Raw genomic sequence first — 26,953 nt, 5'->3', positions numbered from 1 at the left:
AACATTTTTCTTTGGCTTGCGGGCCGCCAATAAGACCATTCAGTACTGTGCCAATGGGAGAAATAGCTCCCTTGGCCCTTCAGAGGGTTCAATTTGTCCAATTTTCGTTATTGCAGGGGTCCTCCAGGACTAACCGCCCAATTATACCCAAGTAAACCAGGCAAACTATAAACGGGCAGTAGAATACAGTTCTGATAATATGAAATAGCTCTTATTTTAGGTCCTAATCCGGAGACCCACATGAAGAGTGAATAATGGACCTAAAACATCAACAATCTGAGAGGAGAGTCGTACAGATCTAAACAACATCCATTTCTGTCTACACACAATATCAACATGAGAAGCTAGAAAACATTCCGATTCCCAACCATCAGAGACATTAAAGTAATCGAAGAGACAGATTACTGATTTCAGAGGTCCCTAGGCCATACTTTTACTAATGAGGCAGCCCATTGCTCCTTAGATGCATTAAAAAACTTTCATCCTTTTAATTTTACACCTAGATTAAAGTTTTATGACATTATTAAAACATTGGTGGTGTTGGGCAAATGTTGCATAATTTCAGCATAATTGTATGTAAAATTGACATGTGATTATTCTTTGTATCTAGATTTGTGATCAAACAATGTAGTTATTTAGCTATTTATTTTAAAACTTGACATATGTGAATCTTCGTTGTATCTAGGTCTGCGTTCAAGCAATGTAATTATTTAGCTATTTATAAGTAAGAGGAATATGGTCACGTGCCCCCCATGAAAACAACTTACTTTGGGGCCAAACGGAGAATACAGAGATGCTTTAATGAATGTTCAAAGTGGCAATAACCAGTGTCTCCCCCTCTGGGGGTCACTGGGAAAGTGACCTTTCTCTCGATTACATATCTGTCTACTTCTCCATCTCAACCTTTAACCTTTATTCAATATTGTTTGGGATCACTGGGATTAAATTAGCATAAAATGGGTACTGAAAAAAATTAGAAAACGTAAGCAGAACCATACCATGTAATGTCCAGGGTAACATATAAGTTAGCAATGCTCACTGTTCATAAATGTAATATATCAACAGTGAATGTAATATATCCATGCCATATGATAACATTCCGTTGAATTCCACCTTGGTTTTGTTCACTAAAACTTCTGTCTCAACCTGTGAGCAGCCGTGAACAACTCTCTTCTGTTGCAAGTAAGCAACCGTGAAGTGTTATTGTCGTCGCTCAAGAACTTACCCCTACATCATCGTCAGACTGTATGAGTTGCGAATGGCCGAAGAGGTGTTTCTTTAGCATGGGTTCTATCATGGTAAGGTAAAGCATGTACAGCAGCAGCAAGCCCAGGATGGACAGGTAAATGATGATAGTAACCTGTGAAAAACACAGAAGGCTTGTTACAGTGATGAAAACGGTATTTCGAACAGTAGAGCTGTGCAGCAGAAGGAATTCTTGACAACCTTATATAAGGAAACACCCCATTTACAGCAAAGAATTGAAAGTTTTGCCATGCTGCTGCACCATCTTCCGAATTCAAGAACAGCTTATTCTACCACACGTTACAGGAATTCTTTTCTGTCTTTGTAACAATGTTCTATTCGTAAAACCTATTTTATATCTCAGAAGAAAGGATAACAGCATACAAGCATTGGCATAGCCAACAGGACTCGCCTTTGGGATCTTATAAGTGTTTAAGCATGCAACAGTTAATGTTGTTGCACCAAGGATATTGTGCTGCATTACTAAATACTTATAAGGTCCCAAAAGCGAGACCTATTGGCTATGCCATTGCTTGTTATTTCATAGGCTACCAAACACATGCACTCTGAGCTGCATCGTCAACATTTAACTATGTTTTTTTACTTCTATTAATGCCGACAATTGCTTCAGTCAGTCTATGGAACATTTAATTATTGAGGACAAAGTTAATCATCCAAAAACGAAATTAATCCCTTGTACGTTTATATGCCTGAAGCCCTTCCCTCCATAGCAATTTATATTTAGCTTAATACTGAAGTTAATGGCGCTCCAAAGACAGTCAAAGTGCACATCAAACAAACCCATAATCAGGCAACAATACAAACTCCATACATAGATTCAGTATAGCCAGAGCCACACACGGTGAACAAATATACAAATCCAACTTTTTAGAGAAAAGAAGGGCCTGTAAAAATTAACATCACACACAGATCACTGCCGATTACTAGCTAAAGTCAAAAGGCCGAACAGTATTCGAGGTTATTTACAATTTGATTTCCACATTCCATTTGTTCTATCCATAACCCGACTGTCCAGTAATATTGTTAAGCATTGACCAGCAGTAAATCCCTGACGTTCAGACAGAAACATCTCAGTAAGTAATCATGTTTATTCTGTCCCACTCCAAACTTAAGCTCTTGTACAGTTGTACTGAAATACATACCAGAGACCATAATATATCAGGGTAAATGTAATTTTTTTAAATCCCCCAGTCATACCTTTATTACTGTACCGGATTGTTTGTATAATAATTATTCGTGCATTAATACACAAGCCATTTCACACAAAGAGAACCACCGGATAGAAGGCATATGCAAAATAAGAATAAGCAGCAACCATCTACACGTGTGAACTGTATGGCCCGTAGAAGCATCAAGTAAAATGTTCTTCAAAGCCTGCTCATATGTCAGGAAGGTCTCGGTAGGGTACAGATCGGCTAGGACCTCACAGCCCCCCTCTCTCCATTCACGGAAGGACATATGATGTTCCATCCCTACCATGGGTGCCAATATCCAGATCGGGAGTTCCCTATGAAAGGGCGCTGATCGCAAGACTCTTTCTATAAATCTTTGCCAAACGCCCGCTGTGTGCCTTACAACGTAGGGAAACGTATCCTTTGTCCCCTTTCCCTGCATTAACGCCACCTGTAACTCCTGCACTGTGGCTCTACCAGCCAGCAATCGTGTCTCCCATACATCCGCTTCAGCAAATCATCTGGCTGCCGGTTGCAGCTGCGCCGCGTAGTAATATAAATCAAAGCGTGGGGCTTCTAGGCCTCCCTCCTCGTAGGAGCGCACAACAGTATGAAGAGCCACCCTGCTGTGCCGACCTTCCCAAAGCAGGGATGTGAGCAGCATGTTCAGGGTCTGAAAAATCCTAGGGGGGAGAGGACAGAGCGTATTTTGAAGGACATAAAGTGTCCTGGGAAGCATTACCATCTTGGCAACAGCCAGGCGGCCCATCAGGGATAACGGCAGGGTATTCCAAAAGGACACTGATTGCTGCAGGGATTTAATCACCTGCTCAATATTGTGTGCCAGTAATTGTGTCTCTGTAGAGGCCACTTGGATACCCAAATAACGAAAGCACTCCCGTTCCCAGCGCAGCCCTAGCTCCGGCAAGTCCTCCAGGGGCACCGACTCAAGACCCGACAGCGGAAAGATCAGGGACTTGCTGCGGTTTAGCCTCAATCCAGACGCCTCGCCGAACTGGTCCAGATGATGCAGTAATATCGGAAGTGCCTCTCTCGGGGCTTTCAAATAGAACAAGGCATTGTCTGCATACAGAGAGATAACATTACAAGTATCTCCCACCTGGATGCCCCATTTCAAAATCTCAGAGCGAATCCGTACGGCAAAGGGCTCTATAGCCAGGGCAAAAAGTAATGGCGAGAGGGGACACCCCTGTCGTGTGCCCCGTCCCAACTGCCACTCCTCCGATCTTGCGGCTCCCAGTCGTACCCTGGCCTGAGGGGATCTGTATAGGATACGAATCCAGCCGCAAAAATTAGGACCTAAGCCCATCGCTCGGAGAACCTCCTGCAAATAGCCCCAATCGACCGTATCAAACGCTTTGGCGAGGTCAATGGAAACCAGTACCGTCTGTCCCTCATTACCCTGTACTTTGTGTTTAATGTGCTTCAAGCACCACAGGTTCATGGCTGTATTGCGCCCCGGAATAAACCCACATTGGTCCGGGTGTACCAGATGCTCCATATAAGGTGCCAGACGGTTGGCCAATAGCTTGGTCAAGATCTTGACGCCCGTATTTATCATAGTGATCGGGCGATACGAGGAAGGGTCATGTTTGTCACCCCCCGGTTTGAGGATCATGCAAATTTCCCCAGTGTCATACTCTGTGGGAGAGACCCGCTCTCGAACGCTTCTAAAAATACTTGTAATAGGAGACGAGACAGTGTACCCCCGAACTCATGATAAAATTCCGGTGGAAACCCATCACTCCCGGGCGACTTTGCACACAGCAAGCGGGCCAGGGCTGTACGCACCTCGGCTAGCATCAGGGCTACATCCAGGTCCTCCCGGGCCGACTCAGAAAGGGTCGGCAGGGTCAATCCCTGTAAATAAGGGAGATAAGAGGCCTTGGAAATATCGGGGTTTGCGGTATATACTCGTAAGTGGGACTGGAGAACCCCTAGGATATCCCGTTCCGAATGAACCATGTCCCCGTTCAGGTCTCGCAGGGCTACAATACGCTCCGGGGTCTGTTCCTTCCCAAGGACCCAAGCCAAGAGCCGCCCTGACTTGTCGCCCTCTCTATGAAGTCGCTGCCTATATTGGCCCAGTGTGTATTTGTCGAGCCGGTCAAGGATATCATGTACCCGAGCTCGGGCAGTCTGCTCCACCTCCCTCTGTAGGGCGTCAGGGGCCACGGAGGTTTGGGCATGCAAAAGAGTATCCTCTGCCTTCCGGAGATCCTGGAGGAGCTGTTTCCGGACTCCATAAGTGAGTCTCATGCAAGCTCCCCTCACCACCGCCTTTAGGGCCCCCCCCTTGGTGGCCAGTGAAATGCCTCCCTCCACCCATTTAATGTCCATATGGTCCCAAATGGGTGTTTCAACATGAGCTCTCCCCACCTGATCCCGGAGGATTTCCACTGGAAGCCTCTAGGACCGTGGACGAGTGACCGGGGCTCCCCATTGCACAGCGCAGGCTACCGGAGAGTGATCTGATAGAAAACGAGCCTGGTGGGTAACCTCAATGGACATATTAAGCTCAGCATTCGCTACTAAAACCCTATCTAGGCGACTGTACGTGTTGTGGGTGGGGGAGAAACAGGTTTACACTTACTGCGTCGGGTTCTTCTGGTGCCAAATATCCACCGCCCCTATATTGTCCATGACCTCCCTAAGCTGTGCAGTCATACGGGGTTTTGTGCCCTCTCGGGGTGGAGACCTGTCCAGGACTGGGTCGATAACACAATTAAAATCCCCAAACCAAAGGACTGGGGCCTCCAGATCATGAATCAGGACGTCCTGAAGGGCCTGAAAGAAGACCGGGTCATCCGTATTGGGTGCATAAGTGTTCAGTATGACAATTTCTCTACCATCCAGTTTCGCCCTAAGAAGCAAGTATCTACCGTGGATGTCCGCCTCCACATATTGGATAGCAAACGGGACCCCAGGTGCCACCCAAATCAATACCCCTCTAGCATAAGTAGAAAAGGATGAGTGGAATATCTGACCCCGCCACTTTTTTCCCAACTTCTGTGCTCCCTCATCTACCAGATGGGTCTCCTAGAGGTATGCAATTGAGACTCCATGTCTATGAAGAAAAGAAATGACTCTATACCTTTTAGTGCACGTGCCTAGCCCCCTCACGTTCCAGCTCATAAACGTATACCCCAAGTCGTACAATGCAGCCTACCCCACCACAGTGTTCTGTCCACAGTGTAGATCCCATCCAGTGCCCAAAATGTAATACATACAATGCCTGAAACATTCCCTTTCAACAACCCCTTCCAACATCCCCCCACCCCCCTCCCACGAGCAATAGACTTGCAACAACAAAACTTGCCAATATGCCCTACCCATGCTGGTGCCAGGACGTGCACAGCCACCCCATCTGCCCAACAGGGCTTAACCACCCACAAATAGGAAAAAGAAGGAAAACTCCCCCTCCCCACCCCCACTCCCGGCAAGGCCAACTATCACAGTATTAGTACAGGGCTCAAACCGTCTTACTTGAATAAAAAAACACACAACCTCCCGCCCCTCCCCCCTTCCTCCCCCCTACCTCTGCACTCCCTGTGAAGAAAAGAAGTCTCCCTCGTGCATTAGCCTGAGTGTATACTCCCACCTGGGGGAGCCCCATCGAGGCCGGCCAGCAATACCTGCATCCTACAATCAATACATACAATTCCCTCAAGGTGGGGCCGCTGAGTGAAGCAACTAGGCAACCGCTGTCTCAGGGATCGTAGCACTGGTAGGGGATATGTCTTCAACAGTAGGCTGCAGGGTGTCTGGGACCAGTACCTCTCCCGGTGGGGGAGTCTTTGATATCACAGGCAAGTCTCCGGTCTCCGTTGGTTCCAGGCGGAGGGCCCCATCATCTCCCACTGTCACTCGCCGCTCCTCGCGCTCAGCCATGTCAGAGCGGCGTCTTTGTCTGCTGGCGCGCCTCCTCGGTGGTCGTGTCCCCCAAGTACTGCGGGCCCCCCTCGTTCACCCCGGTGGGGGGGGGGGGGGAAGAGGGCGTCTCTCCTGATCTCCAGCCACTCCCAGACTTCTTCCGGGGTTTCAAAGAAATGTGCCTTCCCCTGTGACAGTACCTTAAGCTTAGCCGGGTAGAGCAGCATATACTGTAGGTGCACCTCCCGGAGTTTATGTTTAACCGCCAAAAAGGACTTCCGCTGCTCCTGTACCTTCTCGGTGTAGTCCGGATAGATGGAGACCCTGGCATTCTCAAAGGTAAGATCTGCAGTCTCCCTCTCCGCCCTCAGGATGCAGTCTCTATCTCGGTAATTGAGGATCTTGGCAATGAGGGCTCACGGAGGTGCCCCGGGTCTTGGCAGCGGAACCAACGCCCTATGGGCCCGCTCAATCACGAAGCCCGCCGACAGACCCGGCGGGCACAGTGTTGTACAAATCCAGTGCTCCAGAAAGCGTTCCACATTACCCGCTTCCGCCCGTTCCGGGATGCCAAGGACCTTGATGTTACTGCGGCGTGCCCTCCCTTCTGCATCCTCTGCCCTCCGCTCCAAAGCCCTCGTCGTGGCCGTAAGTTGTGAGACTGTCTTTTTGAGGGACGCCACCTCACCTTGCAACTGTACGATGTTTCACTCCGCATCAGAGACCTTATCTGCCACCTTTCGCAGATCTGTCCGCAATAAGTTCACATCAATAGACACCGTTTCTATTTGTCGCTCCAAGGCCGAGTGAGATCCCTGGATCGCTTTCAGCAGCTCCGCCCGGGAGGGCTCGTCGGGAGCCTCAGCCCCCCATCCTGCCCCGACTGGCGTGTGATCTGCTGAGAGGGGAGCCGCTGAGTGGTATATTGCGTTATGGTATTTGGCTGCGAGGCACGGGACATCTTATCGTTACGCATTGCAGGGCCCCAGCAGATCTGACTTTGGCCTTCTGGAGGGCGATGGAGCCTTTAGTAGACACACTCAAAGGCCCACGCTTATGTCGATGAGCTGCGACCAGCCGTCCCTTCGCAGCTCCTCCCTATGGCCACAGTGAGTCACCGTTATGTCAGTTCTCCACGTCGCAGACCTTGCAAGGTACACATACAGCGCCGGGAAAGCAGTGAGCCAAACTCATCCGGGCCAGTCTCCCCGGAGGGCCGAGATCGCCCCCACCACCACGGCACCAGCCCACTGTCTCACCGTCCTCCGTGGCCAAGTGCGTCACCAGGACCCAGTCTATCTTCAGGATTCCAGCCCTCGCAGGTGGGCCCCCACAGCAGCGGGCCCCTCCAGCACCAGACCACCACTCCCAGGGACAATCCCGCTGGGCGCCAACAGTACAAGCCGCGTTCCAGGCTCCGTGACCAGTCGGCGCGACCAGCACTCCGGGCTCCCCCCACTGAGCCAGGCAGGGCCACTAGCGCTCCCCTTCGCCCTTGGGTCCCAGCTGGCAGTGGACTCTTCTGTGGGTGTGTTCCACTCGCCCCGATGACCTGGGCACTCGGGTTGCAGACTGTCTAGGCCTCAAACCACGGCCTCCCAGGATTCCGGTCACTCACGGTACCCCGCGGGCCGGCGTTCAAATCCGCCGCCAGGCCCTATTAACTCCCCAGAGCGCAGTGCACACAGGAGGGCCCCGATGGAAGCGGGCTCCTCCTGTACCAGATCACTCCCAACGGGGTCAGGCCGCGGGTCCCGGGCAGCGCAAGCCGCCCCCCGCTCCAGCGCCGGCCAACGCGGCAGCCACCATGGGCACCCCCGCAAGGCCCAGCAGCTCTCGCCGATGATCTTCTGTAGGCGGGGCCCCAGATGGCAGTGGGCCGCTCTCCTGGGGGAGCGCTCCTCTCGTCCCGGGGCCCGGTGACCGGGGGCTCCCGGGGTATTGTCCTCCTCTGTTCCGCGGGACCAGGCCGCCGATCCCGGCCTTGCAGGACGTCGGCTCCGCCCCTACACACGCGGGCCGGCGATCGAGTCCTCCACCAGGCCCCGCCGCCGAGGCAGCGCTCGGGACCAAACAGGAGAGCCCCAATGGCAGCGGGCACTTCCCTCCGATCAGGCCACTCACAAGGGGTCGGCCCAGGAGGCCCAAGCAGGGCGAACCAAGTCCTCCGGTTCAGCGCCAGCTGGCGCGGCGGTCACTTCGGGCACCCCCGGAATGCCCGGTTATTGTACAGCGACCTCCCACAATACGTGACCCTGGATGGCAGCTGGCCTCTCTCCCGCAATGGCGCTCCTGCCGGCCCTTGTCACGCGAAAGTAGGCCTCAGACTCCGGCCTCACGTGGATCCAGCCCCGCCTCCTCAGTGCTCGGTCTGACTTCTCCGCTCTCCCTCCAGCATTCAGCCCGGAAATTACACCAGGATGGAGCGCAAGGTAAGCGAGCCTCGTGTACCCCTCTTCATAGCGAACGATGAGCCTGCAAAGGATCTTTTTTCAGGATTACTGTGTTCGGCCCGCTGGGAGCCGAAGGAGCCTACGTCGGCCATGCTGCTTGCCACGCCCCCTCAAGACACTGTTATTAACACAGAAAAGCATATCTGCATACTTATCAATGTTAGTCAGAGGAAATTATGCATATCTTCCGTGTTGTTCAACCCATTGGGCCACTTGCTATCGAATTCCAAGATGATTTTGGTTTCTAACTGTCTCAGTTGACGCTCCCTATTGCCCCCCTCCGTGGTTTAGGGATGGCGTTGATAACATAATAGGTTAGACAGTTTACATTATTGTCATGAATTATTTTGAAGTGCCTTGCTACTGGGTAGGCTGGATCACTGTGGAGGAGGGCTTGTATATGTTGCAGTATTCTGACATGCACCTGTAGCATCGTACTACCAATGTAGTTAAGGTGCACGTCAGAACAAACTGCATATTGAGTCCTACAGTTATAGCGGTCAGAAATACAAATGGGTAAATCACTGAAAGGAGTTGAGTAATGGGTCTTCTTACAGCCAAATTTACAAGCCCAGTATGAGGAACATTTCTTAAAACCATGGACTGGCTGTAGCCAGTTAATGGTTTTCCTTGTCTCAGGAGAATACTTGTCAAGAATAGAACTCATTGATTTAGCTCTCCTGAAAGTAATCATAGGAGTTTCTGCTATTCTATTGCGCAACACATTATCAGTTAATACAATGGGACAATGCTTTTTGATGATTGTTCTGATTTTCCGTTCCTCATTGCTATAGGTGGTGATGAGTCTAGTAGTGCCAGCATTTCTAGACAAGGATACCGAATTCTTATCATGATTATGAGGATCAATATTACTGCTTTTAAATAAACTGCTCCTTGGCGAAAGCTAGCTTTCTTCATAGCCTCTTTTATAATGTTTTTGCTTTATCTTCTAGCTTTTAGTCTATTAGACATGTCATGTAAACACTCGGTAAGGTCAGATTCTGCACTACAAATGCGTTTTAACCTAAGGATTTCTCCAAAGGGTATACTCGCTATTAGGTGCTTAGGGCGTGCACTGCTCGCATGAAGCGTGACATTCCCAGACGTAGGTTTTCTTAATAAAGTGGTTTCGAGTTTACCCTCCTTTCCGAGTTATCATTGATAGTTTTAATAAACTGTTGGGCTTCAATTTTACTGCCCCTCCACAGAATAAAAACATCGTCAATGTATCTAAGGTAACATAAAACATGTTGATCAAACAATGCCCGATGTGACTTTTTACGAACCTGTTCCTCCCGCTAGCCAACATACAAGAATGCGTAGCTGGGGGAGAAACAGGCTCCCATTGCCACTCCTCTCAATTATTTAAAAACATCTTTATCAAAAAGAAAAAAATTGTTAAGGCACCACGAGATAAGCTCTAGGATCACCTTACTATGTTTGTAGAATTCACAAGTTCTCATATCCCAAAAATGTTTGACTGCTCTCAAACCCATGCTGTGGTCTATGCTAGTATAAAGTGACTCAATGTCAAATGTAATTAAATAAAAATCATCAGTCCACACTAGTCATTGGTTTTCATTAAAAAGTCTCCTGTATCTTTAACATAGCTGGGCAACTCCTTGACCAGATGCTGTAAAAAATAGTCAATATACTGACCTACTTGTTCACCTGCACTATTAATAGCCGAACTAATGGGCCTTCCCGTAATGGGCGTTACATTTTTGTGCATTTTTGGAATCAAATATAGTACAGGTAGAACAGGAAATTCATTATACATGAATTTGTATTCATCTGTGGATATGAGACCTTCTCGTCTCCATTGTGCTAGCTGTTTTGGTAATGTATCTTTTTCTGCATTATATTCCTTCATAGTAGCTTTTTTGTAACATACATTATTGTCCAATTGTCTATGCGCCTCCTGAATATAGTCTTTTTTGCCAAATTACCAAATTGCCACCTTTGTCTGACTTTTTAATTGTAATGTTATGATTTTCACCCAATTTTTTCATTAGCTTATCATATTCCCATTTCTTATAGTGCATGTTTCTCTGTTTTCTGTTGCTATTTACACTATGGTACAAGTTTTTACGGTCATCAACGACAATATCATGAAATGTGTCACATGCATCTTTGTGCATAAGTGGCACGAAGCAGGATTTGGGTTTAAAAGGGCTAATCCCAGCCCCTTTCTGCAATAAGAAAATAAGTTACTTACATGTAACTTTGGTTCTCCAGTATTGGTAACTTTCATAGATTCCCATAGCTTGTATCATTACCCGTCATCGGAACGGGAGCCTCAGTAAATAAAAAATACCATAGCAGTAAGTACAAAAGAGAAAGAAAGGCCTAGGCCTCATCTCATTTTGTAGCATATCCACTTCATTTTGCAAAAGAGACCAAAAACATGTAACAACCAATCAGATTAGCCTCACCCCATAGACCCTTCCTGAGAAAGCCTCAGATTTTCGTAGCCGTTGTGTAACAGTAATCATATTTGCTGAAGGCTGAGCTTTCCCACGGGAGGAGGGTGGGCGCATGAGATTCTTTGAAAGTTACCAATACTGGAGAACCAAAGTTATAGGTAAGTAACTTGTTTTCTTACTCCAGTATTGGAACTTTCATAGATTCCCATAGCTTGTATCAGAGTAGCTAGCAGTTCGCAATAAAGCACATTTTGTGACAGAAAAACTGAAACAACTCTGTATCCACACTTTCATAATAAGTTAACAAATCTGAAACAGTAATCAGTAAACATTATCAGATACAAAATGTGCAATAATAGGAAGGAGGGATAGAAGGGAAAGCTCACCGCTTATTGGAAGAGATTCCTCAGGACTGCTTGTCCCACTGCCGCCTCACTCCGTGTGGAAGAGTCCAAGCAGTAGTGCTTTGTGAAAGTGTGGGCACTGCTTCATGTAGCTGCCCTACAAATGTCTTAGATAGGAACTCCAGCGATGAGAGCAGCAGATGTTGAAACTGATCTTGTGGAGTGAGCCCGGACACGGCTTTCTAGCGGCTTACCCGCCGCTTGGTGACAGTAGTGAATTGCGCTGGCAATCCAACGTGAAATCTTTTGCTTTGAAAGGGGAAAACCTTTTCGAGGAGCCCTGAAAGCGACAAAGAGTTGTGTGGACTTCCTGAAATCCTTAGTGCGTTTAAGATAAGATTTCAGGCAGCTCTGAACATCCAAGCAATGAAGAGACCTTTCTGCTGGAGTCATAGGTCGATGGAAAAAAGAATTTAGAAGGACAGGTTCAGACAACTGGAAATCCAAAGGGACCTTTGGAATACATTTCAGATTTGTCCTTAGAATTAGAGTGTTGTTTTTGAACTGTAAAAAGGGTTCCTTAATCGTGAGAGGTTGAAGTTCTCCAACTCTCCTGGCTGACGTTAAGGCCAGAAGGAGGCCCACCTTCCATGACAGAAATTTAAGATCCGCTCTATGAACAGGATCAAAAGGAGGTCTCAAGAGATGAGCAAGAACCAAGTTGAGCTGCCACATTGTAGGCAGAGGTTGAACAGGAGGGAAAACTCTAAAGAGACCTTTCACGAAATGTTTAACAATCCTCGCAGGCCAGAGGGAAGGGCCAGAGGCTGTCCATCTGAATCTAGAGATAGCCGCCAGGTGAACCTTGGTGGAAGAATGTGCCAGACCTGATTTGGCCAGAGACAGAATGTAAGGTAATATCTGTTGAGGAGCAGAAGAGAACGGATGAAGGTTCTCCCGGTGGAAGCACAAACAAAAACATTTACATTTTGTGCGATAGGTTTAATTTGTACTTGGTAAACGGGCTTGAGCTAAAACCTCTTTACAGTCTTGAGGGATATCTAAACTCTGGATCTCTCAGTGCTCAGGAGCCACGCCGTCAACTGAAGTGAGCTCGGGTCCGGATGTACTACTTGGCCCTGGGATGTCGTCAATAGAAAAGGAATGGGACGCAGGTAAAGCGGCTGATCTTGAGAGATTAGGAGAAGCTCTGTGAACCAGAACTGGAGGGCCACGCCGGTGCTATTAGAATCATTGTGCAGGGTTCCGTCTTTGAGTTTCCAGAGTAATCTTGGAATCAGGGAAATTGGCGGAAAGGCGTAAACAAATGCGCCTGACCAGGCCATCGAAAGAACATTACCCAACGATCCTCTATGGTGATCCCTGCTTGCATAAAACAGGCATTTCCTGTTGTCTGGTGTAGCGAACAGGTGTATGGACGGAGTGCCCCAACGAGTGAAAATTCCGTCAAGAGTGCCTTGATCCAGTTCCCACTCGTGACAGACTGATTTCAGACGACTCAACGTATCTGCTGTCGTGTTGAGGGTACCTGGAAGATGCTCTGCTGAGAGAGCGATTTTTTGAAGAATTGCCCATTCTCAAATTTCTTGGGCCTCCTTTCAAAGAAGTTGAGATCTTGTTCCACCCTTGCTTGTTCACATAGTGCATGGCCGTCGTGTTGTCTGTACGGACCAGGACGGTGGAGTTCCGAATCCTCGGAAGGAAAGCTTGTGAAGCCAAACGAATCGCCTTGAGCTCCAGAAGATTGATGTGGAGAGTGCGCTGTTCGGGTGTCCAGTGACCGCTTACTTGAATGTCTTGCAACACCACTCGCCAGCCTTCTAGAGAGGCTTCCGTGGTCAGTATTAAAGGAGCTGGAGCAACTTTGAAAGTGAGACCTGTCAAGATATTGTCCTTGATGGTCCACCACTCGACTGCCTCCTTCATTAAAGGAGTGACTATTATCTTGTCGTCGAACAAGCATTCCGCCTGGCACCATTGCATGTCCAGTTGTTCTTGCAATGGGCACATACGGAGTCTTGAATGCGGAATTAAGGGAATGCAGGATGACATCGATCCTAGGAGAGATCTGTATAGACTGACAGAGTTCGCTTCTTCTGCAATTGGCGGGCAGAAAGAATCAGCCTTTTCTGTCTTTCCTCTGATGGGAAAGCCTTGCAACAATTTTTATCCAGAATGGACCCTAGAAACTTGGCCGACTTGGATGGACAAAGAACTGACTTGTCTCTGTTGGAAAGCTGAATGCAACTTTCGACTGCTCTTGCAGTTGCTTGAGAAGATGGAGCTTTTATCAGCCAATCGTCCAGGTAGGGAAAGACCTACAGTGACTGTCTTCTGAGAAACGCTACAACTGGGGCCAATACCTTTGTGAATATCCACGGAGCGGATCCGAGTCCGAAAGGCAGGACCCTGAACTGAAAGTGGCTCATGGCTACTGTGAAGTGTAGAAACCTCCTGTGGGCTGGGTGAATAGGAACATGGAAGTATGCGTCCTCGAGATCTAGAGTTGCCATATAATCGCCTGGATTCAGGAGATGCAAGATATCCTGAAGAAATACCATCCGAAACAAGAGTTTTATGAGATAGGTTTAGAGCTCCCTAAGGTCTAAGATTGGGTGCCATTTTTCTTCTTTTTTGCGAACCAGGAAAAACCTGGAATAGAAACCTTTTCCTCATTTGGATAGAGGAACTGGCTCTATTGCTCCTTTGATGGGCAGTTGATGAGCTTCAAGACGAAGAAGATGCAGATGTTTGGATTTGGTGGCGCTAGGGGCTCTGGAAGGTGGAAGGTGTTGACACTCTAACGTGTGGCCAAACCGGATGATATTGAGAACCCACCGATCTGATGTAATGATCTCCCAGCTGTGGAGGCATTGTGATATCCTGCCCCTCACTGATGTAAAAGGGGGTGAAGGAACAGTAGGCGGAGCCGGGAAGCCGCTATTGACATTTAGAATAATTTCTTCCCTGACGCCCTTGTCGTCCTCTGGAAGGCTGGCAAGAGAAAGATGTCGATTGGCCTTGGCATTGAGAGTACTGAGGTTTGTATGACTATGAGGACTGTGAGTAGGAGTAACGTTGTTGGTATCCTCCTCTGTATGTAGAAAAACCTTTTCCTCTTGCACCGGAAGGGCACCTTGCGGTATTGCAATGTCCACAGGGACTTTGCCGCCTCTGTGTCTTTTTTTAATGTCCTGTAGAGCGTCGTCCACATGCTTGCTAAAATGCATTTTTCCATCAAACGGTAAGTCTAAAATCTTATTCTGGACTTCAGGGCGAAACCAGGTAGCCCGAAGCCAGCCTTGCCGTCTTAGAACAGCTGAACCTGCCAAAGCACGAAAAGCAGTGGTGGCAATGTCCATTGCACAATCTATAATTTCTGAAGATGACCGCTCTCCTTCCTCTAGGATCTTCTTCGCATCAGCTTTGGAACCATCTGGCAGTTGATCCATAAATGGAGACAAATCGCACCATATTTGGCGATCATATTGTCCCAAAATTGCAAGTGCATTGGCAACTCTCACAAGAAGGCTGGACTTAGAGGAGAATCTCTTCCCCACATTGTCTATGCGCCTACCCTCCTTATCCGGTGGTGTGATAAGGGGCGCCGATGGACTCTTTGATTTTCTTTGAGCCGCCGGCTTTGGTTGACCAACCAGACAGGCGGGACCATCTTCAGGAACCTTATATTTTTTCTCCAGTCGCGGAAGAATAGGGATGACGGTTGCACCACCTTTATTCCTTCATGCCATACATGCTCCACAATCGGGACAGAACGGATGAATTTTCTATAAGGCTCCTTAAAATCGTAAAGAAAGCATTCCGATGGTACAGTTGGAATGGGAAGGCCAAACCGCTTGGAAGCTCTCTCCATAAGGTTATGGAAACCTCCAATGTCTGCTGGAGGAGAATCTACAGGATCCGGTGATGGCGAAGCAGGATCCGGAATGACAATCGTCCCATTCCCTATCCGGATCCGGGACCTGTTCCACATTCTGATCATCATCTGATGAATCATGATCCTCATGCACCGTTATGACATTCTGGCGCCCTTCTACTGGTTCCGGCTCCGGAGGCTGAGGTACTTGAGGAGCCACTGTAACCGAAGGATAGGTTGAAGTTGGGGGAGGCGGTGGTTGCATTGGTTGCTGATCAGAGGTATGAGATGGAAATCTCTGCTTATAATCCAGCAACATGATTAGCAAGTCACTGATAAGTGAAGACGGCATGGCCACCATACCCTGCTGTGATTGCTCTTGTGGTCTATCTTGTGGAATGTATCGTTGTTGTTACATGTAATAATCTTCAGATTCAGAGTATTTTACTTGAAGTTGGGATGGACTATAAGCATCCCCATAAGGACCTTCCTCTTCCTCTGAATATTCCTCATCCAAGAGCAAAGCCGGAGGTAATGGTGTCACTCTACGAGGAGATGTCATTTCCGGCGCCTTGATGCCCATTGGGCTGAGTTCAGCGCGTTATAAATTTATTTTCATTTCATGATTTGGCGTCTTTTTATAGAAATATGAACTTTTTGTATTGTCGACGACATAGTCGTCGAAGGAATCGTCGACGGAGAATGGTTCGTCGACGGCGATGGGCTGATTGTCGACGGTACAGTTGACGAGCTCGACGTCAGTACCATTGTTTAGATGTTGTCATTGACATAGTCGCCGTTGTCTTCGTCATCGCCACCATCGCGGTTGTCATCATTGTCGAGGTTGTCAACATCGTCGACGATATTGTGACAGGTACCTGTAGCGCCGTCGAAGTCATCTCGGCAAAGCTCTCAACGACGGGACCGTCGACGGAGCTGGAATCGACGACAGACGCCGTCGTCGACGTACCTGATCTTGTCAACGGACGGATTTTCTTCTCCGGTCTTCCCTCCTGAGGTACAGAAGCAGGTTTTTTGAATAATTTTGCCTTTTCAGATGGTGGAGAGGCAATAGAAGGTCCATGGCTCACACTCTGAGTTGAAAGTACCTCAGAAACTAGTCCCTCCCTCTCCTTTACACCTCGGTGAGGAGATTCTTTGGGACTGGGCCTGTCAGACCTATCAGAGGTATTTTGTAAGGCCTTAGAAGGAGGCTCAGTCGAAGTTGAAGGGGAAGACCTACCCCTCTTTTTAGACCTCCTTGAAGATGTAGCTGAGGAAGAATCATCACTGTCACTGGATAGTACTTCCTTACGTGACTTCATCTTCTGCAACCAGGTTAGCAGGCGTCCTTCCCTGTCTCTCAAAGTCTTGGTAGAAAAGGTCCTGCAAGTCTTACAATAAGTGGCCTTATTATCAGGGTACAAGCAATAAATGCAGTCTTTATGCTTGTCCTCAATGTACAGTATTTTCTTAGAACAAGTAGCACAGGCTTTAAATAAAGCTTTCTTCTCCTTGTCTGACATCCTTGAAGAGAAAAATATGAAATTTAAAAGTTGTAGAGAAATCTGAGCAGAGCTCAGTGGAGACTCCCTTAGCACAACGTGCGGTAGAAACTCTGAGGCTCTCTCGGGAAGGTTCTATGGGGTGAGGCTAATCTGATTGTTACATGTTTTTGGTCGCTTTTGCAAAATGAGGTGGATATACTACAAAATGAGATGAGGCCTAGGCCTTTCTTTCTCTTTTGTACCTACTGCTATGTTATTTTTTATTTACCGAGGCTCCCATTCCGACGACGGGGAATGAATGATACAAACTATGGAAATCTATGAAAGTTCCAATACTGGAGTAAGTTGATTTTTCTCAGTCTTTCTTGTGTAGCTGCATCAATTTCAGCAAGTGAAGACTGCAATTCGGTTTGTTCATTCAGATCATGCATGGTAAGTAAAGTTCGAATGTCAGAGACCGATAACATTTGACCTTGATCTTCCTCCTCTTCAGATGTTATACCAGTCGTTTGTTTTCAAGATTTCAAAGCAAAGAACTTTTTAAGTTTGAGTTTCCTAATGAAACAGTAGACATCAATTCTGGTGCGCCCGTAATTAAAGCTTTCTCCTGGGCAATAGTTTAAAACCAAGCACCAAGTTCTTCAGCCTTGGTTAGAATAACTGATGAAAGATTGATTACAATATTGTCATTTATCATCGTTTCCTCTGCCATTGAGTTTTTTTCTTTCCGCTTTTGTTTCCACCTTTTATGCCTATCGCATCTTCTTGTGTTTTTTCCTTTTCTATTGGCCTCCTTAATTGTCTCGGCCTCAAGGTATGGAGTCTCTCTTCCACTAAAAAAATCAAGCTCCTGTCCAACACTTAATTTCGTTTTATTAGTATTGACGTGATCAACTTCTATACTAGAGTCACTAGTTAATGATACGGTGTCGACACTGGAAGAGTCATCATTTATGTCGATATTAGATGTTATGTTAGTTGCATTGCTTTTTGCTTTTCCACTGTATTGCTGTCTCCTCGCGTTGTAAAACGTTCGGGCAACAGTGAAGATCTGCCCATTTTCATAGTCTGCTAAGTCACGCGCAAACTTATGGGCCTTTCTCAATTTTATTTTTTCTTCATGTTTCTTCAGTCTCTCTTTAATAGCTTCCCTGGTATTTGTAATATAATCAGTTGTGTCCAATTTACTCAGCTCTTCGTTCATGTTGTCAATTTCATGCAGTATTACCAAACGATCTATGTTGGCATATTTGATCAAAATATTCACAAGGTTCATTGAAGCAGCGAGGTTACTCTCTCCACACTCTCGCAACATGTTAGGATTCGGTTTGTCAAAGCTGGGGGCAAGTAAAATTCTTAATCCCCACGGGGCTCTCCCCACTTCAGCATACTTGGAAAGTGATTTATGTTCCCACCACTTAGTAATTTCTAGTTTCATATTTCTCTCCAAACTTTTTAACAAGGATTTTGCGTCAGTCTCTTTATTCACCCCAACACTCGGCAAATGTAATTGATTGGTAGAAGTGCTTGGCAGATTTCCAAACACCTCCTCAGCCGCCATATATATATATGTCAAACTGGAACTCAAAATGAAGTCCAAATGTGAAAGGAGCCCGGAACCTCAGGTAACTTGGCTTGCGAACATGAATCTATTAGCCCAATGGTGGTGATGCAAGCATGGGTAGCAGGCTTCCTCTGGCGAGTTGATGGGTAAGCAATGACCCCATGGATCGATTAGGGAATGAGGACTAACTAACACTAAACCAGCTGATGAAGTATGCAAGCTACATTATGACACTCTGGTACAAGCAAAACATTTAAATTACAGAACGATCAGTTGACCAGTCAGTACATTTGTTTCTACATATTTTCAAATGGCAAAGTGTACTAGTACATTTAATACATTTAACCCCTAGTCAGCAACCTCCAAAGTGTAGCAGTGTAGCACAAGGCAGGTCAGCTAAAAACGCAGTCAGGAAGAGTTTTGGAAAACAAGGAAAACAAGGTGGCCGACTGGTAACATCCAAGGAGTTTTTTAGTGCTTATTTCAGAAGTACATGATAATTTACGGCAGTGATTTTTAAATTAACTCTCTGGTTGATAAGCAACTGATGGTTGTAGAGACCCTGCCAGTGCCCACTGATTTACACAGACATCCATACACTACAATCCATTTGTGTTGCTAGCTACAATATTTATAGGATTGGTATGCTGCCAATTTGTGCAATCTTTTCGCCTGTTTTATCCAAAAACACGTTAATTAAGAGAAAGAAAAAGCCAAAAAGCTGTAAGACAATGTGAGGCTGGACTGACAGAGCAATCTAGTAACAGGACTAGCCCGGACTGTGTTCCAATGAACACATAACAGCTACCAAGACACTGCAACTGCGCCACCTAAGGCACCAATGCATCCAAAGGTGACCAAATACATTGCCTGGCATCAAATGATTCCCATAGGCTCAGTACGTTAGAGGTAATTGAATTGCTGACAATTTTAAGCATGCTATCAAAACAAGGTAAATAATAGTGAAAATGTGTTTGACAGGAAGGTATGTTTCCACTGTTGGGACGGCAGTGCACAAGTCAGGATAGAGACCAGACTACCGGTTCATCTGTTGCAGCCTTTCGAAATGCAAGGGGTGCAATGACTGTTCGCAGGAGCAGTGTTGCGGAGTCTTCTAACAAGGGATAAATTCACCTGTCCTCACTGTTAATCTACAAACAGGGTAATGCTCTGTCTGTTGCTCAATGTTGCTCAAAATTGCGACCAGCCCATGAACAGAACACTCACCTGTGTAGACCAGCAAGCTACCAAAATTAAACATGCACCATTTTAATCTACTCTCAATTGGAAGGCAAGGTTTAGTTTTGGCACCACACAAGGTGATATCTGCATTCACAAACCCAACTCACCTGGATATGCATAGCAAAGAACGGTCAGTAGACAGATTACGGAGGTTGAAGGAAATTACCGCAAGCATTTATCCACTAAGACAAACAGTGTTGGAGCCCTTTAAATGGCAGTCCCCACCAAACCACAACTGTTGAAACTGTAGTCTCTGGACATGCCACGCAGGACAAACAGCCACAGTGAGACAGGAACAGCACAAGTAGGACACACCACATACGATGCAGGAATGGGGAGAATGCAAACATGCTAGAAGTCAGTACACAGAGCAGCCTGCATGCAAGGCGCTGCGAAAAAAAAGAAGTTAAGACGCGCGGCCGCGAGACACGCTCTGTGATGGGGAGGGGCGAGGGGTGCCACGAGGAAAGCCAGATGGCAGAGTGAAGCCAAAAGAAGTGAGGAGCACAGTGGGGGCCAAGACATGCGGAAAAGTTAATTACCCCCATGGCGGCTGCGCGCTTGCACGTGCACACAAGCTTGAGGCCAGCAAAAGCCTCTGACTCTGGTAGCACTTTGAAAACCCCCTTACTAAAAGTCGAGCAAGCAGCGCATGCCCTGCTCTAGGCTCGACCTAAAAAGGCATGCAAGCAAAAAAGGGAGAATTTTATAACGACAAACCCACATATACTCTGAGGAGAGGGGCAAGAAATGATAGAGGAGAAAGTGCCCAATAGATACAGGTTATATTTTGGCCGGAGGTGCTGCCCTCAATTGGCCTAGATAAAGCTTTCACTTGCGTTTGCTTTGTGCAGGTTGAAAGGCTCGATGCTTAGAGCTACTAAATCTAAGAAACTGGCCCCAGTATTCTCCATTTTCCGAGCCATGAGTTTCACTAGGAGGTATCAGAGAAGGAATACTCCGGGAGAATTGAGACCTTCCTGAGTCCGGCCGTTTGCTTTACTGGAATAAGTTGCTACTGCTCTATCAAAAAGGTCCTGCTCACCCACCTCGTAAGCAAAGCCTTATGTAAGAAAACAAGTTATTTTTCTAGTTCTGAAGAGGTGGTGGTAGGCAGTTAACTTCACCAATCTTCATAAAATATATAGCCCTGATCTTATAATATTTTACAATTACAGAGACTCTAAGCAAAGAGGTTTTTAATACATACTCGCCAACCTCGGACTCAAGCAACTGGTGAACACCCCCATCCACTACGCCGGGCACACGCTTGACCCCATCTTCTCATCCAGCAAGCACATCTCCTTCAGCCACGCCACCGGACTCCACTGGACCGACCACAGCTGCGCCCACTTCAGCTTCAGAAGAATTACGACCCACCACCACCCGCAACAGGTCCCCCGCCGAAGCTGGAGCAAGATCACCTCCGAGCAGCTCACCGCCTCCCTCAGCCAGAACACTCCGACCAGCACAACGGACCCCAACGAAGCAGCCAGCAACCTCACCAAGTGGCTGACCGCCTGTGCCGATGACCTCGCATCACTAAAGAACCCCCCCAGCAGACCCGGCAGCAAGAAAACCCCCTGGTTCACCGACGAACTCAAGGAATCCAAGAAGAACTGCCGCACTCTCGAGAAAGCCTGGCGGCTCGACCACATCACAGACAACAGGGCCGCCCCTCAAGCACGCCATCCGCAAACACCATCAGCTGATCCGCACCACCAAGAAGACGGCACTCAAAGAACGACTGGACAACAACACCCACGACAGCAAGGAACTCTTCAGCATCGTCAAAGCGTTCTCCAACCCCAGCGCCGGAAACAACGACATCACTCCCTCGCAAGAACTCTGCAACTCACTTGCCTCGTTCTTCCACCGCAAGATCGCCGACATACACAACAGCTTCGACGCACAGACCACGCACCCTACCACCGAACCAGCGCCCGCCACCACCACCCTCTGCAACTGGACCCCGATCAGCACCGAAGACACCACCCGCACGATGAACTCCATCCACTCCGGATCACCAACCGACCCGTGCCCACACCACGTCTTCAACAAAGCCGACGCCACCTTCGCACCCCATCTCCGAGACACCATCAACTCCTCCTTCCACACCGCCACCTTCCCGGAGAGCTGGAAGCACGCCGAGCTGACCGCCCTCCTGAAGAAACCAACGGCGGACCCCACCGACCTCAAGAACTACCGTCCCATCTCACTCCTTCCCTTTCCGGCCAAAGTCATCGAGAAGACCGTCAACAAACAGCTTGCCGCCTTGCTCGAGACGAACGGATCCCTCGACCCCTCGCAGTCCGGATTTCGGGCCAACCACAGCACCGAGACCGCCCTAATCGCAGCCACCGACGACATCAGAACCCTGATCGACAACGGAGAAACAGCGGCCCTCATCCTCCTGGACCTCTCTGCAGCATTCGACACCGTCTGCCACCGCACCCTACTGAAGCGCCTCAGCAACATCGGAATCCGAGAGAAAGCGCTGGAGTGGATCATCTCGTTCCTCACCGGAAGAACCCAGAGAGTCCGCCTCCCTCCGTTCAGATCCGAGGCCACTGAAGTCATCTGCGGCGTACCACAAGGTTCTTCACTCAGCCCAACCCTCTTCAACGTCTACATGAGCCCCCTCGCTGCCATCGCACGCCAGCACAACCTCAACATCATCTCCTACGCCGACGACACCCAGCTCATCCTCTCCCTCACCAACGACCCCACCACCGCTAGAGCCAACCTACATGAAGCGATGAAAGACGTCGCCGACTAGATGAGAAACAGCCGCCTTAAACTGAACTCAGACAAGACGGAAGTCCTCATCCTGGGATTATCACCCTCCGCCTGGGATGACTCCTGCCACTCCCAAACCAACGGACCACGCACGAAACCTGGGCGTCATCTTGGACTCCTCCCTGTCAATGACCAGACAAGTCAACGCCGTCTCAGCCTCGTGCTTCAACACCCTGTGCATGCTCCGCAAGATCTTTAGATGGATCCCCACGGAGACCAGGAAGACCGTCACCCAGACACTCGTCACCAGCCGACTAGACTACGGGAACACCCTCTACGCCGGAACCACAGCCAAACTTCAAAAAAGACTCCAACGCATCCAGAACGCCTCCGCACGACTCATCCTCGACATCCCCCGACACAGCCACATCACCAGACACCTGAGAGATCTGCACTGGCTCCCCGTCAGCAAGAGAATCACGTTCAGACTCCTCACCCATGCACACAAGGCTCTCCACAACCTGGACCCCAAGTACCTCAACGACCGCATGACCTTCTACACGCCCACCCGTCAGCTACGATCGACCAGCCACGCACTCGCCACCGTTCCACGCATCCGCAGAGCCACCGCTGGAGGAAGATCCTTCTCCTACCTGGCAGCCAAGACTTGGAACTCCCTCCCAACCCACCTTCGGCGAACCCAAGACCATCTCTCCTTCAGGAAGCAGCTCAAGACCTGGCTGTTCGAGCAGTAACTTACCCATCCCCCAGCGCCTTGAGACCCTCCCGGGTGAGTAGCGCGCTTTACAAATGCCGTGATTGATTGATTGATAGCATCCAAGATGTTTAACCCATGGGTTGCTCTAACCAACTAAGCTTTTAAGCCTATACTTAGTTGTGCTTGCAGAGTTTTTTACCAACATGCAGGGGCGTTTTTTGTGTGAGGGCATTGGGGCTCCACCCCCGTTACTTTCACCCTCTGGTTTGGCCATTGGAAGAGTGTTAAAAATAGAATGTCTTTATCTGTTCGAATTATATTTTTTTTAAATGTACACACGAGACACACCTCTTGCATTTGTTGCTGTGGGTCAGGATTTTTGATGAGTCTCGATGTCACTGCAAGTGCCGCTGATCCTTTCCATTCACTAAAGCTGCTTGTGGGGGAGGCCTGCTAAGTCTTTTGTTGGGCTGATGAGCTCACAGCCCTGGGGCCTGTGAGGTCATGATCTTGGCAAAGACATAGCATCGAGGACCAGTCTTCACCCCCTAATGATGTGGAAGTAAAGTTTGCCCTGGGCGCTTCAGGCTGAAGCCCTATAGTGCCAGGGGCTTCCCATCAATCAGGGAATGGAGAGGATGGTCACCCCACCCTTTCCCAACTCGTCACAGGGGGGTGGTTCCCTCCTTGTGACGAGTTGGGAAAGGGTGGAGTAGAGGCTGCAGGCAGGAGGATTGAAGGCAGAAAAATAGAGTCTGCGCAGTATGTCATCAGGATTTCTGAAGACACACTGCGCAGACTCAGGTGTCTGCTTCCCGCGTTTCTGTTAATTACAGGCAGTGTGGACGCCACTTTTAGCTCCAGAGTCTGCGTTTGATTGGCAACGGCAGGCAGGAGCAGCGGCAGCATGCAAGGCTTTGGGCATTACCAGTGTGCATTACCTAGAAGCAGCCTCATCCCAAAGGTTCCTGAGTGGACCAAGTACCAAGCGCAGGTAGGTGTGTAAAAAAAAAAAAAAAAGCTAATTGGTCCATGCATCTGCAAAGCAATACAGATTCACAGTCAGTGACAAAGCATGATGCTCTGACAGTGAACCTGAATTTTTAAACCGAAATCCGGAGTCTGCCTCAGCAATGCCAGCAGCAGGGAATTTAATTGGCAAATAATGTCTAACCCCTTCCGTGCTCCCGTCGGCCAAACTCCCTCCCCAGTGCTGCGAACGGTCCACTTAATAGAATGCCCGCACCGCGGCAGAATTGCCGCCACGGTTAAGGTGCTAAGGTGCTTTACAAGCACAACATTTTTGTTTTCAAAGTTTTCACCTCTGGTGTTAGGATATAAACTGGAACTCAGAATTCCTAGCTCATCTTCTCGGAGGAGAAGGGGAGGCCAGTGGTGTCAGAGAGATGATATCATATTTTATCACCGGCCATAAATCAGCAGCAGTGGTCGTGGTGCCAGTCTGCAGTCTCCCCCACAGCAGTACTAGCCCATTAGATTAAATAAAGCGAATTGACAGCTTTCTCAAGAGATTTAATGTTCATGTGGCTGCGCCGCCTTTCTTTTATAATACAAAACATATTTTTGGTTAAGCTCAAAACGGCTCAATTAATGAGTAAAACATGATTTAAGTCTTTGAAAATAATTGAAGTCTCAGTTCCTTTTGGAAAACTACCTAAGTAACAGCAGCTTTTCTGGTGAAAGCATCCAAGCCAATGAATGACTACGTTACGAGTAGTGTATGATGTTTGTAAAATCTGGGCAACATCAATTTTCATCTATTTATGTGTTTGGACACTGTCACAGTTGATCGTGTTAGTGACATAGACAGACAGGAGTGCGTGAGTCAAGGGAGGCTTTTGTGTGGACTCTGGATGGTTTGGGTGTAACTGGAAACCTGTTGCTGCTATGCACATAAGCCAGAGAAAGAAAATGAGCTCGGGCTGTGAGGTGTAAACCCCTCTGCTTGGTGGGGTGTAGGGGGTGCCAGGTGGGAAAATATCACTGGCCATAAATCAGCTGCAGTGATTACGTGTGCCAGTCTGATGCCCTGCCTCAGCAGTAGTTGATTAGAATTAACTTGTACCATGTTCCTGCACTGACATTTTTGTAGTTGTGCTTTTTAATATTACTTCAAGCATAGTCGTGGCCTGCATGATGTTTTAAAAAGATCTGTAAACCATGCACTGAAGACTGTTTTTTTTTGTTTTAAAATATTTGCCCATCAATGCATTGAACACCTTTGAGAGATGTTGATTTAACAGGCCTTGAGACCTTATTCGGTATTGTATTGAAAATTAAAGTCTTTTTTTTTTAATTTGCTAAAAAGCAGCTTTTTGGGTGAAATCATCTAATCCAATGAATGACTGAGGAATGTCTGGTGTTCATATAATCTTGCCAACATGAAATTTTTTTGTATTTATGTATGGACACTGTTATTCATGTTAGTTTATGAACAGAAAAAAGTGCACAACAAGTGCAGTGAGGCCTTTGTGTGGAGGGTTTTGGTGTCGCTGAAAGCATGTTGCTATGCAATTAAACCAGAGCCCAGACTCCACCTCAGCAGTGAGTTACTTGGTTTGCTGCATGAAGTATTTCTTTCCAGTCTGTGGGGGTATGGCAGGATCCAGAAGAGGAGCAACTAGGGATGCTGGGATAGGTGTGGTAACTGGCATCCAAGTTCGTTGTCTCACTCACTGAGAAAACAATCACGAAACGTTGCACCTTCTGCACACGTTCCTAAAGAAGAAAGTGTGGCTTCCCTACAAAGCTTGGAAATTTCCAAGGTACTTTGAAAGTTCTTGTACAAAAGCCTATGAAAGCGATTGCTTTTTGTTCTTTTTATCTTAAAGTTCGCTGGAAAAGGCATAATTGTATCCCATTGTTTGTTAAAGATTTGCATGGGAAATGGTGAGTGGCCTCCCAAAAATGCTGTGTCCCATTAAAGTAAACCCCAATGCTTTACCCTCCCTCCCCGGCGCACCGCCCAGCCCCAACATTCTCAAATTTCACCAGCTGCACTGCCAACACGTATCTTTAATAAAAGTGACTTCACATACAATTAATTTCATCAGGAACGCTGGCTTTCTACTTTTGAAATGATGTCCTTCTTTGGTAGCACGATTTGTGGATGCAGACTTTTAACCATGTATACCTTGCAATGACCTACTACATCAACTACCTACGGTGTAATACAGAAGTAGAGCATTGAAGAAGCACTACTGGAGGTGGAATTGAAGGAGAACTATAAAAAAGGAAAGTATTTGTAAGTGTGCATGTATGTGTAGATATTTGTATACCTCGAATCCAGCTGGAAAGCAACCAAGTGCTGAACATACAAATGGATGATTAGGCAATTTTGGACCATGTGCATCCAGAAAAGGATGAGAGAAAGATGTTGGAAGTACATTCTGTGTCAGCCTCAGATTGGCAGTAGGAGCACGGATGCTTCCCGTCAGTGACTAAGTGCATTCATTTTGAATGAGTTCGGAAATGTGGCTGTATCAGAGGTGCTAGATTGTTTTCCCATACACTCAATACCACTTCTGTGAAGCAGTATTTTATAATGCTACCCAGAGACCAAGCATCTTCACTCTCCTTTTATGCCATTTAGATGTAGGGGGACCCTTCAAAGAAAGTTTCTTTGAATAGTGGGTGTCCACTTTTAAAAAAGACTCCACAATCTATTCTTCTGTAGATGTCGCCCCCGAAATTGAAGCCAATACTCCA

At 47.6% G+C, this 26,953-nt stretch overlaps 1 protein-coding gene across 1 annotated transcript in view; it reads right to left on the bottom strand.

The window, feature by feature from the left end:
• TMEM9B (TMEM9 domain family member B) overlaps window positions 1-26,953 on the bottom strand; it is a 231,768-nt gene that overhangs the window by 90,406 nt on the left and 114,409 nt on the right. The window contains exon 4 of the mRNA XM_078680984.1: window positions 1,226-1,360. Within this exon, the coding sequence (XP_078537110.1) occupies window positions 1,226-1,360 (135 nt within the window). The remainder of the gene's footprint in view (window positions 1-1,225; window positions 1,361-26,953) is intronic.

This window comes from Lissotriton helveticus, chromosome 3_1 (genome assembly GCF_964261635.1).
Source record: "Lissotriton helveticus chromosome 3_1, aLisHel1.1, whole genome shotgun sequence".
Classification (NCBI taxonomy): domain Eukaryota; kingdom Metazoa; phylum Chordata; class Amphibia; order Caudata; family Salamandridae; genus Lissotriton; species Lissotriton helveticus.
Note: the sequence above shows the minus strand (reverse complement) of the source record. Positions and strands in the feature narration are given on the sequence as shown.